The sequence below is a fragment of the Somniosus microcephalus genome, unplaced genomic scaffold (assembly GCF_052327205.1).
Source record: "Somniosus microcephalus isolate GS21.2 unplaced genomic scaffold, FLI_Smic_1.0 unresolved_chr1, whole genome shotgun sequence".
Taxonomy (NCBI): Eukaryota; Metazoa; Chordata; class Chondrichthyes; order Squaliformes; family Somniosidae; genus Somniosus; species Somniosus microcephalus.
In genome coordinates this window covers 81,835,208-81,855,763 of record NW_028225179.1, presented here as the reverse complement: position 1 = coordinate 81,855,763, position 20,556 = coordinate 81,835,208, and the positions used below count along the sequence as shown (strand labels likewise).

The 20,556-nt window shown below is 49.1% G+C and overlaps 1 protein-coding gene across 1 annotated transcript; it reads left to right on the top strand.

Annotated features, from left to right (window-relative positions):
• The first annotated feature begins 13,262 nt into the window (after positions 1 to 13,262).
• LOC147095534 (uncharacterized) lies at positions 13,263 to 20,308 on the top strand. The gene has a single exon (XM_085974663.1). The coding sequence runs from the start codon at positions 14,094 to 14,096 to the stop codon at positions 15,024 to 15,026; it is 933 nt and encodes a 310-aa protein (XP_085830789.1). The 5' UTR covers positions 13,263 to 14,093; the 3' UTR covers positions 15,027 to 20,308.
• Positions 20,309 to 20,556: the final 248 nt, after the last annotated feature.

Genomic DNA, 20,556 nt, shown 5'->3' with positions numbered 1-20,556 from the left:
ACCCTCAGTGATACTGGTCTCCAGATGTGTACAGGTGTTCCTGGTACCCTCAGTGATACTGGCCACCAGGTGTGTACAGGTGTCCCTGGTACCCTTCAGTGATACTGGTCACCAGTTGTGTACAGGTGTTCCTGGTACCCTCAGTGATACTGGTCACCAGGTGTGTACAGGTGTTCCTGGTACCCTCAGTGATACTGGCCACCAGGTGTGTACAGGTGTCCCTGGTACCCTTCAGTGATACTGGTCACCAGTTGTGTACAGGTGTTCCTGGTACCCTCAGTGATACTGGCCACCAGGTGTGTACAGGTGTCCCTGGTACCCTTCAGTAATACTGGTCACCAGTTGTGTACAGGTGTTCCTGGTACCCTCAGTGAAATTGGTCACCAGCTGTGTACAGGTGTTCCTTGTACCCTCAGTGATACTGGTCACCAGGTGTGTACAGGTGTTCCTTGTACCCTCAGTGATACTGGTCACCAGGTGTGTACAGGTGTGCTTGGTACACCTCAGTGATACTGGTCACCAGGTGTTTACAGATGTTCCTTGTACCATCAGTGATACGGGTCGCCAGGTGTGTACAGGTGTCCCTGGTACCTCAGTGATACTGGTCACCAGCTGTGTACAGGTGCTCCTGGTGCCCTCAGTGATACTGGTCACCAGGTGTGTACAGGTGTCCCTGGTACCCTTCAGTGATACTGGTCAACAGGTGTGTACAAGTGTTCCTGGTACCCTCAGTGATACTGGTCACCAGGTGTGTACAGGTTTCCCTGGTACCACTCAGTGATATTGGTACCCTCAGTGATACTGGTCACCAGGTGTGTATAGATATTCCTGGTACCCTCAGTGATAATGGTCACCAGGTGTTTACAGGTGTCCTTGGTACACTCAGTGATAAGGGTCACCAGGTGTGTACAGGTGTTCCTGCTGCCCTCAGTGATACTGGTCACCAGATGTGTACAGCTGTCCCTAGTACACCTCAGTGCTACTGGTCACCAGGTGTGTACAGGTGTCCCTGGTACTCAGTGATACTGGTCACCAGGTGCGTACAGGTGTTCCTGGTACCCTCAGTGGTACTGCTCACCACGTGTGTACAGCTGTCCCTGGTACCCTCAGTGATACTGGTCACAAGGTGTGTACAGGTGTCCCTCATACCCACAGCGATACTGGTCACCAGGTGTGTACAGGTGTTCCTGGTACCCTCAGTGATATTGGTTGAAGGTGTGTACAGGTGTTCCTAGTACAACTCAGTGATAATGGTCACCAGGTGTGTACAGATGTTCCTGGTACACCTCAGTGATACTGGTCACCAGCTGTGTACAGGTGTTCCTGGTACCCTCAGCGATACTGGTCACCAGGTGTGTACAGACGCTCCTGGTACCCTCAGTGATATTGGTTGAAGGTGTGTACAGGTGTTCCTAGTATAACTCAGTGATAATTGTCACCAGGTGTGTACAGGTGTTCCTGGTACACCTCAGTGATACTGGTCACCAGCTGTGTACAGGTGTCCCTAGTACAACTCAGTGATAATGGTCACCAGTTGTGTACAGGTGTTCCTGGTACACCTCAGTGATACTGGTCACCAGCTGTGTACAGGTGTTCCTTGTACCCTCAGTGATACTGGTCACCAGGTGTGTACAGGTGTTCCTGGTGCCCTCAGTGATACTGGTCAGCAGCTGTGTACAGGTGTTTCTGGCACCCTCTGTGATACTGGTCACCAGGTGTGTTCAGGTGTCCCTGGTACCCCTCAGTGATACTGGTCACCAGGTATGTACAAGTGTTCCTCGTGCCCTCAGAGGTACTTGTCACCAGCTGTGTACAAGATTTCCTGGTGCCCTCAGTGATACTGGTCACCAGGTGTGTACAGGTGTCCCTGGTACCCTTCAGTGATCCTGGTCACCAGGTGTGTACAAGTGTTCCTGGTACCCTCAGAGATACTGGTCACCAGGTGTGTACAGGTGTCCCTGGTACCCCTCAGTTATACTGGTCACCTGCTGTGTACAGGTGTCCCTAGTACAACTCAGTGATAATGGTCACCAGTTGTGTACAGGTGTCCCTGGTACCCTTCAGTGATACTGGTCACCAGGTATGTACAAGTGTTCCTGGTACCCTCAGAGATACTGGTCACCAGGTGTGTACAGGTGTTCCTGGAACACCTCGGTGATACTGGTCACCTGCTGTGTACAGGTGTCCCGAGTACAACTCAGTGATAATGGTCACCAGTTGTGTACAGGTGTTCCTGGTACACCTCAGTGATATTGGTCACCAGCTGTGTACAGGTGTCCCGGGTACCCTCAGTGATACTGGTCACCAGGTGTGTACAGGTGTTCCTGGTGCCCTCAGTGATACTGGTCAACAGGTGTGTACAAGTGTTCCTGGTACCCTCAGTGATACTGGTCACCAGGTGTGTACATGTGTCCCTGGTACCACTCAGTGATACTGGTACCCTCAGTGATACTGGTCTCCAGATGTGTACAGGTGTTCCTGGTACCCTCAGTGATACTGGCCACCAGGTGTGTACAGGTGTTCCTGGTGCCCTCAGTGATACTGGTCAACAGGTGTGTACAAGTGTTCCTGGTACCCTCAGTGATACTGGTCACCAGGTGTGTACATGTGTCCCTGGTACCACTCAGTGATACTGGTACCCTCAGTGATACTGGTCTCCAGATGTGTACAGGTGTTCCTGGTACCCTCAGTGATACTGGCCACCAGGTGTGTACAGGTGTCCCTGGTACCCTTCAGTGATACTGGTCACCAGTTGTGTACAGGTGTTCCTGGTACCCTCAGTGATACTGGTCACCAGGTGTGTACAGGTGTTCCTGGTACCCTCAGTGATACTGGCCACCAGGTGTGTACAGGTGTCCCTGGTACCCTTCAGTGATACTGGTCACCAGTTGTGTACAGGTGTTCCTGGTACCCTCAGTGATACTGGCCACCAGGTGTGTACAGGTGTCCCTGGTACCCTTCAGTAATACTGGTCACCAGTTGTGTACAGGTGTTCCTGGTACCCTCAGTGAAATTGGTCACCAGCTGTGTACAGGTGTTCCTTGTACCCTCAGTGATACTGGTCACCAGGTGTGTACAGGTGTTCCTTGTACCCTCAGTGATACTGGTCACCAGGTGTGTACAGGTGTGCTTGGTACACCTCAGTGATACTGGTCACCAGGTGTTTACAGATGTTCCTTGTACCATCAGTGATACGGGTCGCCAGGTGTGTACAGGTGTCCCTGGTACCTCAGTGATACTGGTCACCAGCTGTGTACAGGTGCTCCTGGTGCCCTCAGTGATACTGGTCACCAGGTGTGTACAGGTGTCCCTGGTACCCTTCAGTGATACTGGTCAACAGGTGTGTACAAGTGTTCCTGGTACCCTCAGTGATACTGGTCACCAGGTGTGTACAGGTTTCCCTGGTACCACTCAGTGATATTGGTACCCTCAGTGATACTGGTCACCAGGTGTGTATAGATATTCCTGGTACCCTCAGTGATAATGGTCACCAGGTGTTTACAGGTGTCCTTGGTACACTCAGTGATACTGGTCACCAGTTGTGTACAGGTGTTCCTGGTACCCTCAGTGATACTGGTCACCAGGTGTGTACAGGTGTTCCTGGTACCCTCAGTGATACTGGCCACCAGGTGTGTACAGGTGTCCCTGGTACCCTTCAGTGATACTGGTCACCAGTTGTGTACAGGTGTTCCTGGTACCCTCAGTGATACTGGTCACCAGGTGTGTACAGGTGTTCCTGGTGCCCTCAGTGATACTGGTCAGCAGCTGTGTACAGGTGTTTCAGGCACCCTCAGTGATACTGGTCACCAGGTGTGTTCAGGTGTCCTTGGTACCCCTCAGTGATACTGGTCACCAGGTATGTACAAGTGTTCCTCGTGCCCTCAGTGGTACTTGTCACCAGCTGTGTACAAGGGTTCCTGGTGCCCTCAGTGATACTGGTCACCAGGTGTGTACAGGTGTCCCTGGTACCCTTCAGTGATACTCGTCACCAGGTGTGTACAAGTATTCCTGGTACCCCTCAGTTATACTGGTCACCAGGTGTGTACAGGTGTCCCTGGTACCCCTCAGTGATACTGGTACCCTCAGTGATACTGGTCACCAGATGTGTACAGATGTTTCTGGTACCCTCAGTGATACTGGTCACCAGGTGTGTACAGATGTTCCTGGTACCCTCAGTGATACTGGTCACCAGGTGTGTACAGATGTTCCTGGTACAACTCAGTGATACTGGTCACCAGGTGTGTACAGGTGTTCCTTGTACCCTCAGTGATACTGGTCATCAGGTGTGTACAGGTGTTCCTTGTACCCTCAGTGGTACTGGTCACCAGGTGTGTACAGGTGTGCTTGGTACGCCTCAGTGATACTGGTCACCAGGTGCTTACAGCTGTTCCTGGTACCATCAGTGATACTGGTCACCAGGTGTGTACAGGTGTCCCTGGTACCTCAGTGATACTGGTCACCAGGTGTGTACAGGTGCTCCTGGTACCTCAGTGATACTGGTCACCAGGTGTGTACAGGTATTCCTGGTACCCTCAATGATACTGGTCACCAGGTGTGTACAGGTGTTCCTGGTACCCTCAGTGATACTGGTCACCAGGTGTGTACAGATGTTCCTGGTACTCTCAGTGATACTGGTCACCAGGTGTGTACAGATGTTCCTGGTACTCTCAGTGATACTGGTCACCAGGTGTGTACAGATGTTCCTGGTACCCTCAATGATACTGGTCACCAGGTGTGTACAGGTGTTCCTGGTACCCTCAGTGATACTGGTCACCAGGTGTGTACAGATGTTCCTGGTACCCTCAGTGATACTGGTCACCAGGTGTGTACAGATGTTCCTGGTACTCTCAGTGATACTGGTCACCAGGTGTGTACAGATGTTCCTGGTACCCTCAGTGATACTGGTCACCAGCTGTGTACAGGTGTCCCTCGTACAACTCAGTGATACTGGTCACCAGCTGTGTACAGGTGTCCCTGGTACCCTTCAGTGATACTGGTCACCAGGTGTGTACAGGTGTCCCTGGTACCACTCAGTGATACTGGTCACCAGGTGTGTACAGGTGTCCCTGGTACCACTCAGTGATAATGGTCACCAGGTGTGTACAGGTGTTCCTGGTACAACTCAGTGATACTGGTCACCAGCTGTGTACAGGTGTCCCTAGTACAACTCAGTGATACTGGTCACCAGCTGTGTACAGTTGTCCCTGGTACCCTCAGTGATACTGGTCACCAGGTGTGTACAGGTGTTCCGGGTGCCCTCAGTGATACTGGTCAGCAGCTGTGTACAGGTGTTTCTGGTACCCTCAGTGATACTGGTCACCAGGTGTGTTCAGGTGTCCCTGGTACCCCTCAGTGATACCGGTCACCAGGTATGTACAAGTTTTCCTCGTGCCCTCAGTGGTACTTGTCACCAGCTGTGTACAAGGGTTCCTGGTGCCCTCAGTGATACTGGTCATCAGGTGTGTACAGGTGTCCCTGGTACCCTTCAGTGATACTGGTCACCAGGTGTGTACAAGTGTTCCTGGTACCCTCAGTGATACTGGTCACCAGGTGTGTACAGGTGTTCCTGGTACCCTCAGTGATACTGGTCACCAGGTGTGTACAGGTGTCCCTGGTACCACTCAGTGATACTGGTACCCTCAGTGATACTGGTCACCAGATGTGTATAGATGTTCCTGGTACCCTCAGTGATAAGGGTCACCAGTTGTGTACAGATGTTCCTGGTACCCCTCAGTGATACTGGTCACCAGGTGTGTACATGTGTCCGTGGTACCCTCAGTGATACTGGTCACCAGGTGTGTACAGGTGTCCCTGGTACCCTGTGATACAGGTCACCATGTGTGTACAGATGTTCCTGGTACCCTCAGTGATACTGGTCACCAGGTGTGTACAGGTGTCCCTGGTACCCTGTGATACAGGTCACCATGTGTGTACAGCTGTTCCTGGTACCCTCAGTATTGATTAGTCCGGAGTTTCCTGGGTGAATTTTACTGCTTTAAAGGACTTGCAACATCTGCCTTTCTCCTTTCCTCCAGCAGTTCTCCAGTAATCCGTGCGTTCTGGAAGATTTGTGCCAGAATTTGTGGAATTTTTTGAGGCTGTAACTGGTAAAGTAGGTAAGGGAGAACCAGTGTATTTGGACTTTCTAAAACGCTTTCGATAAGGTCCCGCATAATAGATTAGCGTGTAAATTTAAGGCACATGGGATTGGGGGCAAGGTATTGACTTGGATAGAGAACTGGTTCGCAGACAGGAAGCAAAGAGTTGGAATAAACAGGTCTTTTTCCGAGTGGCAGGCAGTGACTAGTGGGGTACCGCAGGGATCAGTCCTTGGACCCCAGCTATTCACAACATATATTAATGATCTAGATGAGGGAACTAGATGTAACATCTCCAAGTTTCTAGATGACACAAAGCTGGGTGGGCATGTGTGTTGTGAGGAGGATGCCGAGAATCTCCAGTATGATTTGGACAGGTTGGGTGATTGGGCAGAAGCATGGCAGATGCAATATAACGTGGATAAATGCGAGGTTATCCACTTTGGTGTCAAAAAAAGGAAGGCAGATTATTATCTGAATGGCAATAGATTGGGAGAAGGGGAGGTGCAACGAGACCTGGGTGTCCTTGTGCACCAGTCGCTGAAGGTAAGCATGCAGGTGCAGCAGGCGGTTAAAAAGACAAATGGTATGTTGGCCTTCGTAGCGAGAGGGTTTGAGTACAGGAACAAGGATGTCTTGCTGCAGTTGTACAGGGCCTTGGTGAGACCACATCTTGAGTATTGTGTGCAGTTTTGGTCGCCTTATCTGAGGAAGGATGTTCTTGCCATGGAGGGAATGCAGCGAAGATTCACCAGGCTGATACCTGGGATGGCAGGAATGACGTATGAGGTGAGATTGGGTCGATTGGGCTTATACTCGCTGGAGTTTAGAAGAATGAGAGGGGATCTCATTGAAAAATAAAATTCTATCAGGACTAGACAGACTAGACACAGGAAGGATGTTCCCGATGGTCGGGGAGTCCAGAACCAGAGGTCACAATCTAAGGATAAGGGGTAAGTCATTTAGGACAGAGATGAGGAGGAATTTCTTCACCTAGAGGCCAATTCATTAAATATATTCAAGAAGGAGTTGGGTATATTTCTTAAGGCTAAAGGGATCAAGAGAGAAGGCAGGAACGGGGTACTGAATTTGGATGATCAGCCATGATCTCATTGAATGGCGGAGCAGGCTCGAGGGGCCGAATGGCCTACTCCTGCTCCTATCTTCTATGTTTCTATGAATTATTGACCTTAAATTTGCACCGCTGTTTGGTAACCATGCTGGTTGTAATGTGTGCACTCTCTCAAGTCACCTTTGCAACACCCTCGAGTTCACTTTCCACATCAAATAAGCCCCCTCCCTGGTAAAAACTGAGGATAATAACATATTTAGCATGTTTGCAGCCTGTGTGCTGTCAGTTGTCATGCCCTTACCCGATCCCAGTTTCAGTGGGCCCACTCCGTTTCTCAAGTCTATTTTTCTCTCAATATAACCAAACTGCTTTCCTCACACATCTCCTGCTGTGCATATCGGGGTCTGTTTGTTTGAGTGGTGTAGTGACCCATCAAGGGTTAACCAGCAGAAGTCTGCTCAGTATTTCACCCTGGAGTGGGGGAGGGGGGAGTGAGCTGGCTCTTCGCTTCGGCTCATTGGCTTAGAATGTGCTCAGCCTGCGTATGGTTTGCTTCTCTGTTTGGCTGTGAGAAACGTCAGTCAGGGAGCCCACCCTCTCTGCCCATTCTCTCCTCCTCTTCCGCAGCTGGTTCATTTCCTGCCAGTGTCTGAAAACCAAGTGAGGAGACGGTGAGTGAGAAGGAGCAGGGTTTGTGCAGAGTGCATCCCATAATATCCACACTGATGTTCAGCTCTGAATATCCAGTCAGTGAGGGAGCAGGGTTTGTGCAGAGTGCATCCCATAATATCCACACTGATGTTCAGCTCTGAATATCCAGTGAGTGAGGGAGCAGGGTTTGTGCAGACTGCATCCCATAATACCCACACTGATGTTCAGCTCTGAATATCCAGTCAGTGAGGGAGCAGGGTTTGTGCAGAGTGCATCCCATAATATCCACACTGATGTTCAGCTCTGAATATCCAGTGAGTGAGGGAGCAGGGTTTGTGCAGAGTGTATCCCATAATATCCACACTGATGTTCAGCTCTGAATATCCAGTCAGTGAGGGAGCAGGGTTTGTGCAGAGTGCATCCCATAATAGCCACACTGATGTTCAGCTCTGAATATCCAGTCAGTGAGGGAGCAGGGTTTGTGCAGAGTGTACCCCATAATATCCACACTGATGTTCAGCTCTGAATATCCAGTGAGAAGGAGCAGGGTTTGTGCAGAGTGCATCCCATAATATCCACACTGATGTTCAGCTCTGAATATCCAGTCAGTGAGGGAGCAGGGTTTGTGCAGATTGCATCCCATAATATCCACACTGATGTTCAGCTCTGAATATCCAGTCAGTGAGGGAGCAGGGTTTGTACAGAGTGCATCCCCTAATATCCACACTGATGTTCAGCTCTGAATATCCAGTGATTGAGGGAGCAGTGTTTGTTCTCGTGATGTGGGTATCACTGGCACAGTGCACTGCTGGTGGAGGGAGTGGATATTGAGTCTAATGGTAGTGGCTCTGATCAGGGGAGCTGCTGTGTGTTCTGGGCACTGTCGAGCTTCTTCAATGTTGTTTCAGGTGCACCCATCCAGGCGAGTTGAGAGTGTTCCATCACACTTCTGACTTGTGCCTTCTCGATGGTGGAGAGGATTTGAGTGGTCTGGAGGGGAATGCTCCCAGCCTCTTCCTGCTCTTGTAGCTATGGTATTGATATGCCTGGTCCAGTTCAGCTTCTGGTCACTGATGATCCATAAGAAGTTGATGGAGATGTCTTGGTGATGATGGAGCCATTGAAGGCTAAGGGGAGGTGTCTGGGTTTTCTTTGTTCGTGATGGTCATTAACTGGCATGAATGCAGCACAAATGTTACTTGCAGCTTATCAGCCCAGGTTTGGATGTTGTGCAGGTCTTGCTGCATGCAGGCGTGTACTGCTTCATTAGCTGATGAATTGGGAATGGAACTGAACACTGCAATCAGCAGCGAACATCCCCACTCCTGACCTTATTGATGAGGGTAGGTCATTGATGAAGCAGCTGAACATAGTTGGGCCTAGGACACTGCCCTGAGGAACTCCTACAGTGATGTCCTGGGGCTGAGATGATTGGCCTCCAACAGCCATCTTCCTTTTTGCTATGTATGACTCCAGCCAGTGGAGAGTTTTCCCCCTGATCCCCATTGACTTCAGTTTTACTAGTGCTCCTTGGTGCCACACTCGGTCAAATGCTGCCTTGATGTCAAGGGCAGTCACTCTCACCTCACCTCTGGAATTCAGTTCTTTTGTCCATGTTTGGACCAAGGCTGTAATGAGGTGTGGAGCCGAGTGGTTCTGCGGGATCCAAACTGAGCATCAGTGAGCAGGTTATAGAATCATAGAATGATACAGCACAGAAGGTTTCCATTCGACCCATCGTGCCTGTACTGGCTCTTTGGTACAGCTATCCAAGTAATCTCATTCCCCTGCTCTTTCACCATAGCCCTGTACATTTTTTCCCCTCAAGTATTTATCCAATTTCCGTTTGAAAGTTACTCTTGAATCTGCTTCCACCTCCCTTTCAGGCAGTGCATTCCAGATCACAACAACTCCTCATGTTGCCTCTTGTTCTTTTGCCAATCACCTTAAATCTGTGTCCTCTGGTCACAGACCCTTCTGCCACTGGAAAGTTTCTCCTTATTTACTCTAACAAAACAATTCATAATTTTGAACACCTCTATCAAATCTTCTCTGAACCTTCTCTGCTCTAAGGAGAACAACCCCAGCTTCTCCAGTCTCCCCACGTAACTGAAGTCCCTCATCCCTGGAACCATTCTAGTAAATCTCTTCTGCACCCTCAAAGGCCTTGACGTCCTTCCTAAAGTGTGGTGCCCAGAATTGAACACATTACTCCAGCTGAGGCCTAACCAGTATTTTATAAACGTTTAGCATAACCTCCTTACTTTTGTACTCAATGCCTCTATTAATAAAGCCAAGGATCCTATTTGTTTTTTTCACAACCTTCTCAATCTGCCCTGCCACCTGCAAAGATTTGTGCTAATACACCCCGAGGGCTCTCTGTTCATGCACCCGCTTTAACATTGTACCATTTAGTTTATATTGCCGCTCGTTACTCTTGCTACCAAAATGTATCACTTCACACTGCTCTGCATTGAATTTCATCCGCCATGTGTCCACCTGTCTATGTCCTCCTGATGTCTGTTAGTATCCTCCTCATTGTTTACTACATTTCCGAGTTCCGTGTCATCTGCAAACTTTGAAATTGTGCCCTGTATACCCAAGTCCAGATCATTAATCTATATCAAAAAGAGCAGTGGTCCTAATACCCTGCCACTGCCTCTTTAATCTGATGGGCTTTAATTTTGCCAACAAGTCTATTATGTGGTACTTTGTCATTTGCCTTTTGAAAGTCCATATACACATCAACTGCCCTACTCTCATCAACCCTCTCCATTACTTCAGCAAAGAAATTGATCGTTAGTCAAACATGATTCGCCTTTGACAAATCTGTGCTGACTTTTGTTTATTAGCCCGTACTGTTCCAAATGCCAATTAATTTTGTCCCGGATTATTTTCTCTAAAGGTTTCCCCATCATTGACATTATGCTGACTGGTCTGTAGTTGCTGGGTTTATTCCTCTCCCCTTCCCCTATTACTTTCCTGGTTGTACATCATTCTTGACTGCATGTGGTAGGACTTTGCTCTGATCTGTTGGCTGTGGGGCCGTTTAGCTCTGTCTATAACCTGCTGCTCTTGATGTTTAGCCTGCAGGTAGCCTTGTGTACTTTCTTCAGTGGGTTCATACCTGGACTCTAAGGTATACCTGGTGCTGTTCCTGGCATGCCTGTCTCCTGGTTTGATGGTAATCAAGGGGTGAGGGCTGTGAGATTGTGGTGGAATACATTCCTACTGCTGATGGCCCACTGCACCTCATGGCTGCCCAGTTTTGGGATCTGTCCTTAGTCTAATTCCCAAGTGATGACCAACATACAGGGGTACTGATTCAACAGTTGGGAGGGGGTGGGAGGTGGTGATCAGCGAGAGGTTTCCTTGATAACAACAGAAAATGCTGGAAAAACTCAGCAGGTCAGGCAACATCCGTGGAGAGAAATTTGAGTTGACGTTTCGGGTTGGACCCTTCTTCAAAACTGGTTTCCTTGAACTTGTTTGACCTGAAGCCATGAGGTTCCATGGGGTCCAGTATCAATGTTGAGGACTACCCCACATGCCAGTGGGATGGTGATGGAGGAGTCTGGGATGTTGGCTGATAGATATGATTCAGTGAGTATGACTGCTAGTTGAGCAGTCTGTGGGACAGCTCTCCCCACTTGGGTACTAGCCCTCAGACCTTGGTAAGAAGCACTTTAATGAGGTCATTGGGCTGAGATCACCTTAGTCTTATTCTGACACAATGCTTGGGTTGTCTAGATCTGTCCGATTTTCTTATTATTATTATTGAACTGTGTAGCGATTGTTTATCAATGTTTGCTAGGCCACTTCAGAGGGCAGATAAGAGTCAACCATATAGTGTAGGACTGGAGTCACATGTAGGCCAGACCAGGTAAGGATGGCAGGTTCCTGTCGTGTATTGATTGCGAGTTTGACACCAGTCAATACGGTAATGTAATGTGCAATGCATTATGGGAATTACCCGGGAAAGCAGCAGTCAGCCATTTTACCAATAAAGAGAACATCGTAGTTGGAAGCCTGTCTGCCTGGTTCTATGCTTTAATGCATTCATACAGCAGTTCCCTTCCATGAAGGACACTATTTTGTTTTTACGACAATCTGAAAGTTTCCATTATTACCAGATTTTTAAAAATCAGTTTCACAAGTTTTCGTGATTGGATTTGAACTCACGATCCTCTGGGTTGTTACTCCAGCTCTATAGGCTGCCATACCTGTAAACTTATCTATTGAAATGTCTTTTAATGCCTTAATTAAAGTTTTTACTTGAAGGCCTCAGCCTCTCCCAGAGGCCTGGGCTTGGATTTGATAGTTTTGCCCAGTGCTGGGACTGATAGCTGAATTTGGGTTGTGCAGTCCAAGCAAGTGCAGTGTATCTCATTTCCCAGGAGAAATCAGTACCCTTCAGTCGGCTACACTGAGGGAATATTTTCCTTAGCTTCTAGCACTTGCTGCTGAGTGGGTTTTCTTCTACAACACTGGCATCTACCCGACAAAAAGGAAAATTGTCCAGGTATGCCAGGGAAGATGGGGAGGGGGTGGAGTAAAGAAAGTAGCCACAGTGCCTGCTCCTGCTCGCTACCCAGTGCCCCTGCTGGAAAGAGAGAGTGTGGGGCAGTCAAGTGAGGACAACATGGGGCTTGGATCTGATGCCGCCACAGTGGAATAGCAGACAGACACTCACTGTGGAACAGCCTCTAACTGAGGAGTCAGCACCTTCAGCAAAGGAGGAGAGGGAGTTGGAGGAAATCATGATTTATTTTACTGTTTTACAGAAGGATTGCATCATACTACACCAGCGAATACAGAGAGGATAGACTCCACAGATAGGTCCTGAGCATCACCCAAAGAACAACTCCACGGTGTCACCCGTGGGAAGACATTCAGTCCCTTCGCAGCATTGCTTGACACAGAGAGGGTTGGGCAGTAAAACCATCTTCTGGAAATCGACCTGGTCAGGGGAGCTTTGACATATCACCAGAACTGAAACTGGTCAGTGGTGTGGCGACTTCCATCAGATACAACTTTTCCGGAGGTTCGGCTGTGGGAGATCGGTCAACCCAGCGGGTGGAGGGAGCTGTAACGGGTGAGACTGGGAAGAAGTGTGAGGAGAACTTCGGGTGTGAGGAGAGCTTCGAGTGTGAGAGAGCTTCGGGTGTGAGAGAGCTTCGGGTGTGAGAGAGCTTCAAGCGTGAGAGCTTCGGGTGTGAGAGAGCTTCGGGTGTGAGAGCTTCGGGTGTGAGAGAGCTTTGGGCATGAGAGAGCTTCGGGCATGAGAGCTTCGGGTGTGAGAGCTTCGGGTGTGAGAGAGCTTCGGGTGTGAGGAGAGCTTCAGGTGTGAGAGAGCTTCGGGTGTGAGAGAGCTTCGGGTGTGAGAGAGCTTCGGGTGTGAGAGCTTCGGGTGTGAGAGAGCTTCGGGTGTGAGGAGAGCTTCGGGTGTGAGAGCTTCGGGTTTGAGAGAGCTTCGGGTGTGAGAGAGCTTCGGGTGTGAGAGAGCTTCGGGTGTGAGAGAGCTTCGGGTGTGAGGAGAGCTTCGGGTGTGAGAGAGCTTCGGGTGTGAGAGAGCTTCAAGCGTGAGAGAGCTTCGGGTGTGAGAGAGCTTCGGGTGTGAGAGCTTCGGGTGTGAGAGCTTCGGGTGTGAGAGAGCTTCGGGTGTGAGGAGAGCTTCGGGTGTGAGAGAGATTCGGGTGTGAGAGAGATTCGAGTGTGAGGAGAGCTTCGGGTGTGAGAGAGCTTCGGGTGTGAGAGAGATTCGGGTGTGAGAGAGATTCGAGTGTGAGAGAGCTTCGGGTGTGAGAGAGCTTCGGGTGTGAGAGAGCTTCGGGTGTGAGAGAGCTTCGGGTGTGAGGAGAGCTTCGGGTGTGAGAGAGATTCGGGTGTGAGAGAGATTCGAGTGTGAGAGAGCTTCGGGTGTGAGACAGCTTCGGGTGTGAGGAGAGCTTCGGGTGTGAGAGAGCTTCGGGTGTGAGAGAGCTTCGGGTGTGAGAGCTTCGGGTGTGAGAGCTTCGGGTGTGAGAGAGCTTCGGGCGTGAGGAGGGATTCGAGTGTGAGGAGGGATTCGAGTGTGAGGAGGGCTTTGAGTGCTAGGAGGGCTTTGAGTGCGAGGAGGGCTTTGAGTGCGAGGAGGGCTTTGAGTGTGACACATTCTTATAGGTGAGAGGCTGTTCAAGTGTGAGGTGTGTGAGGAGGGTTTCACAGGGTCATAAGACCTCTTAATACACAAGGTGCACTTGTTCTACCACCTGTAATACACGGGCAGCCAGATGGGAGAGAAACCATTCAAGTGTGAGGTGTGTGACAAGACCTTCGCACAGTCATCCACACTCGTGAATCACCGGCGCATCCACACGGGAGAGAAGCCCTTCAAGTGTGAGGTGTGTGACAAAGCTTTCACCCAGTCGTCGTACCTGCTGGTTCACCAGAGGATCCACACAGGGGAGAAACCCTTCAAGTGTGAGGTGTGTGATAAAGCTTTCGTGAAGCCTTCGAACCTCCTGGAACACCAGCGGATTCACACAGGGGAGAAACCGTTCCGGTGCGATGTTTGTAACAAGGCCTTCATCCAGTCATCGTATCTCCTGAAACACCAGACCATCCACACGGGTGACAAACCTTTCAGGTGCGAGCTTTGCGACAAAGCTTTTTTCCGGTCATCGAGCCTCCTGCAACACCAGCGCACACACACAGAGGAGAGACCCTTCAGGTGTGAGGTGTGTAACAAGGGCTTTGCACAAGTTTCGGGCCTGGTGAATCACCGGCGCATTCACACAGGGGAGAAACCCTTCAAGTGTGAGGTGTGTGACAAAGCTTTCACCCAGTCGTCTTACCTGCTGGTCCACCAGAGGATCCACACAGGGGAGAAACGCTTCAAGTGTGAGGTGTGTGATAAAGCTTTCCGGAAGCCTTCAATCCTCCTGGAACACCAGCGCACACACACAGGGGAGAGACCCTTCAGGTGTGAGGTGTGCGGCAAATCCTTCACACAATCAGCGAACCTCCTGGTGCACCAGCGCACTCACACCGACGAGAAACCCTTCCGGTGTGAGTTCTGTAACAAAGCCTTCACGCAGTTGTCCGACCTCCTGGAACACCAACGAACCCACACAGGAGACAAACCCTTCCAGTGTGACCTGTGCCAGGACTGTTTCACCTACTCCTCCTCTCTGGCCATACACCAACGTCTCCACACCGGATAGAAACCCTCCCAGAGTGACCTGTGCCAGGACTGTTTCACCTGCTCCTCCTCTCTGGCCATAAACCAACGTCTCCACACCGGCTTGGAGCCAGGTCACCTGCTTCAGTTGCAGTAAGAGCTGTCCATGTTGCTTACCCTCCAGTGCTCGCACAGGGGAGCTGCCCTTCCAATTCAACAGTTTCTGTCCCAGGAATGTCTCCATCCTCTCCCACCATCAGTCCAACAGTTTCAAGAAGACCGATTTGACCAGATCGCCAAACAGCAGCTCAAGAAGTCATCGATATGCAAAGAGGCTCCTGCAGAAGCTCGGCATCTTTTCAGTGCAACGTCAGGTACAAGACACTCACTGACTCTCCCTCTGGGCAAGAAGACAATCAGATGCTCGCTAGTTAGAACGGCTACAGCTTCTGAGCCACCAGGACACCGGGGAGAGGCCATTCCTGGGGCAGTAGTGGAGGTACTTCAGTTAGCCTTAGCACCTCTGGTCTATGGAGCGGGAGAATCAGCCAGGGATCCCGCTCCGCATCACTGCCCAGTGACAGTCTCCATAATCTCGCAACACTCGCTGTCTGGGTCTACGCACGCGGAATGGCCACTTGAGCAGAGCAGTAGAGGCCAACATTGCCCATAGTCTGTACTCCACGTCAGCACCTTCAGGAGCGGAGGGAACGCTAGAGGGGAAACATAGAAACATATAAGATAGGAGCAGGAGTAGGCCATTCGGCCCTTCGAGCCTGCTCCGCCATTCAATGAGATCATGGCTGATCATCCAAATTCAGTACCCTGTCCCTGCCTTCTCCCCATATCCCTTGATCTCTTTAGCCTTAAGAAATATATCCAACTCTTTCTTGAATATATTTAATGAACTGGCCTCCACCGCCCTCTGTGGCAGAGAATTCCACATGTTCACCACTCTCTGGGTGAAGAAATTCCTGCTCATTTCAGTCCTAAATGGCTTACCCCTTATCCTTAGACTATGACCCCTGGTTCTGGACTCCCCGGCCATCAGAAACATCCTTCCTGCATCTAGTCTGTCCAGGCCTGACAGAATTTTATAGGTTTCGATGAGATCCCTTCTCAATCTTGTAAACTCCAGTGAGTATAAGCCCAATCGACACAATCTCTCCTCATACGTCATTCCTGCCATCCCAGGTATCAGCCTGGTGAATCTTCGCTGCACTCGTTCCATGGCAAGAACGTCCTTCCTCAGGTAAGGCGACCAAAACTGCACACAATAGTCAAGGTGTGGTCTCACCAAGGCCCTGTACAACTGTAGCAAGACATCCTTGTTCCTGTACTCGAACCCTCTTGCTACGAAGGCAAACATACCATTTGCCTTCTTAACCGTCTGCTGCACCTGCATGCTTACCGTCAGCGACTGGTTGACAAGAACAACCAGGTCTCTTTGCACTTCCCCTTCTCCCAACCTATTGCCATTCAAATAATAATCTGCCTTCCTGTTTTTGCCACCAAAGTGGATAACCTCACATTTATCCACATTATAGTGCATTTGCCATGTTTCTGCCCAATCACCCAACCTGTCCAAATCATACTGGAGTTTCACGACATCCTCCTCACAGCTTACCCTCCCACCCAGCTTTGTGTCGTCTGCAAATTTGGAGATATTACATCCAATTCCCTCGTCCAGATCATTAATATATTTTGTGAACAGCTGGGGTCCTAGGACCGATCCTTGCGGTACCCCACTAGTCACTGCCTGCCACTCGGAAAATGACCCGTTTATTCCAAGTCTTTGCTTTCTGTCCGCCAACCAGTTCTCTATCCAAGTCAATACCTTGCCCCCAATCCCATGTGCCTTAATTTTGCACGCTAATCTCTTATGTGGGACCTTATCGAAAGCCTTCTGAAAGTCCAAATGCACCACATCCACTGATCCTCCCTTATCTATTTTACCAGTTACGTCCTCAAAAAATTCCAGTAGATTAGTCAAGCATGATTTACCTTTTGTAAATCCATGTTGACTTTGTCCGATCCTGTCACTGCTTTCCAAGTGCTCTGCTATTACATCTTTTATAATAGACTAGCATTTTCCCCACTACCGATGTCAGGCTTACCGGTCTATAATTCCCCGCTTTTTCTCTCCCACCTTTTTTGAATAGTGGGGTAACAATAGCTACCCTCCAATCCATGGGTACTGTTCCAGAGTCTATTGAGTTCTGGAAGATGACCAGCAATGCATCTACTATTTCTAGGGCCACTTCCTTAAGTACCCTGGGATGTAGATTATCAGGCCCTGGGGATTTATCGGCCTTCAGTCCCATCAATTTTCCTAACACCATTTCCCTACAAATACTGATTTCTTTCAGTTCCACCCTTTCATCAGACCCTATGTTCCCCGGCATCTCTGGGAGGTTATTTGTGTCCTCCTTTGTGAAGACAGAACCAAAGTATGTATTTAGTTGGTCTGCCATTTCTTTGTTTCCCATTGTAAATTCCCATTATTCTGACTGCAAGGGACCTACGCTTGACTTCACCAATCTTTTTCTCTTCACATATCTAAAAAAGCTTTTACAGTCAGTTTTTATGTTCCCTACTAGCTTACTCTCATATTCTATTTTCCCCTTCTTAATTAATCCCTTTGTCCTCCTTTGTTGAATCCTAAACTGCTCCCAATCCTCATGATTATTGCTTTTTCTGGCCAATTTGTATGTCCTCTCCTTGGATCTTATGCTATCCCTAATTTCCCTTGTTAGCCACGGTTGAGTCACCTTTTTTGTTTTATTTTTATGCCAAACTGGGATGAACAAATTCTGTAGCTCATCCATTCGGTCTTTGAATGTTTGCCATTGCCTAACCACCGTCAACCCTTTGAGTGCCTGCCGTTCAATAACAACTCGCATTTATACAGCGCCTTTAACATAATAAAACATCCCAAGACTCATCACACAGATGTAATCAGACAAAAATGGACACTGAGGCAAAGAAGGAGATATTAGGAGGGGTTACCAAAAGCTTGGTCAAAGAAGTGGGATTTAAGAAGGATCTTAATTGAGGATGGAGAGGTAGAGAGGCGGAGAGATTAGGAAGGGTGAAGGGAATGGACAAAAGGCCAGAATTGAAGGTGCGCAGAGATCTAGGAGGGTGATAGGGTTAGAGGTTACAGAAATAGGGAGGGGGCGAGGCCATGAAGCGATTTGAACACGAGGATGAGAATTTTAAATTGGAGGCATTGGGGAACCAGAAACTAGTGTAGGTCAGCGAGCTACAGGAGTGATAGGTGTGCGAGTTAGGATAGGGGCCGCAGAGTTTCAGCTGACCTGAAGTTTATGGAGGGTGGGAAATGGGAAGCTGGCCAGGAGGGTAGTGGAATAGTCAAGTCGAGTCTAAAGACAACAACAACATGGAAGAGGATTTCAACAGCAGATGGGCTGAGGCAGGGGCAGAGATGGGCGATGTTACGGAGGTGGAAGTAGACAGTCTTTATCATTTAACCCTTTTAGCCCTGGTATCATTCTGGTCAATCTGAGCTGCACCCCCAAGTCCAATATATCCTTCCTGAGGTGCGGTGCCCAGTACTGAACACAGTGCTCCAGATGTGGACTAACCAGAGCTTTGTACAGTTGTAACATAACTTCCATAAGGAGACAGTTGGTTGTGGAGAAGAGAAGCCAGGGGTTATATTTGCTCTCTAGGATGGTCCTGGAGTAGTGAGCAGCTTTGGCAGAGGAGAGCAGGGTCCGATAGGGCTTGATGTGGCCCAGACAGATCTGGCAATGGATGGCTAAACCAATTTTGCAGCAGATATGCTCAAGTCTTTGCCCCTTGGACTTGAAAATGGGAGCATGCCAGGGGGGATTGACCAGGAAGGAAATAGTAAACAAGGGGACAAGGGTATAGAAGGTGAACATGAGGGAGTGGTTAAATCAGATTGACAGTTGCAGAGGTATTGTGGTGAATGGAGGGTCAAAGGCCGGAGAGTTGGGATTTAGGACGTTCCATAGAAGTCACCTGGGGGGGGGGGGGTGGGGAAGAGTGTCTTCCAGGAATGGAAACTGATTGGTCCATGGGACCCATGGGACCTTTTTAACCATTGGTGGGTTTTTATGACGGATACGAACTCCATCCTGTCCCATTAAAGTTCTGTGTCGTTTTTGAACGTTGGAATTTGGAGCCAGACCAAAGCACTGGGATTTTAAATGGAGCTTTATTCTGAGAGAGCTTCCCCTGATGTGAGGGTTTGTGTGTCAATAAACTGAGCCAGCTCTCAGGGGTGGGCACGGGGTAGAATCAGACCCTGCTTTAGTTGGTGGTGTGGATTATAGACAGGTCCCCATCAGGTGTGTGACTAATACCATGGGCAATGTTTGTCCGTTTAACCATTATCAGCATCAACACCCTGACCTGCAATAGGTGCCTGGGTCAGAGGGACAATGTCCCCCAAAGAAAATGCCTGTAACCTCCATGACAGTGTAGTTTATATCTGGGGGTGGGGCGGGGGGTGCGGTGCGTGGGAAGCCCGACACTCCTGAGTCTGGGGGGTGAGTAAGCACTACTCTCCTGAATTTGAGTGGGGGGGTGGTGGTGGGCCTACAGATCCGAGTTCCCTCAACCCGTCGTCCCTCGATGTAATAATGGTGAGGGATGTTCGCTGTATGCTCTTCCATCCATTCAAAATGGGGACACATGGGTAAACCACTTTGAAAAATTATACCAGAAAAACACACTAGGACCAGAGCAACACCAAATACGCAAAAAACTTGAAAAGCTTGAAATGGCCATAAAAGATAACCAAAACCCGCTAGACGCCATAATAACAGAAAAAGAACTTCTTGAAAAACTCAAGGACCTGCGACCAGGAAAAGCTTGCGGGACAGACGGCATACTAAACGAGATGATTAAACACGCAGACGACAAACTGAAACTGGCTATCCTAAAACTCTTCAACTTGGTTCTGAGTGTCGGTTATTTCCCTGACATCTGGAACAAAGGACTCATAACACCCATATACAAAAGTGGGGACAAAATCGACCCAAACAACTATCGAGGCATCTGTGTAAACAGTAACCTGGGGAAGGTATTCTGTAGCATCATAAACAAAAGACTTATAAACTTCCTTGAAGAGCACAATGTCTTGAGTAAAAGCCAAATTGGATTCCTGCCAAACTATAGAACATCCGATCATATCTTCACCCTACAGACCCTAATTGACAAACACGTTCACCATAACAAAAGCAAAATCTACGCATGCTTTGTAGATTTCCAGAAGGCTTTCGACTCCATCTGGCATGACGGTTTATTCCTGAAACTTATCGAAAGCGGGGTAGGAGGGAAAACATATGATGTAATTAAATCAATGTATACAAACAATAAATGTGCAGTTAAAATTGGAGACAAACAAACAAAATACTTCCCACAGGGGCGGGGGGTGACGCAGGGCTCGCCAATCTCACCGACACTCTTTAATATTTACATTAATGGATTGGCAAAACTACTTGAACAATCTACAGCACCCGGCCTCACCCTATATGAATCCAAGGTTAAATTCCTCCTCTATGCCGACGACCTGGTTC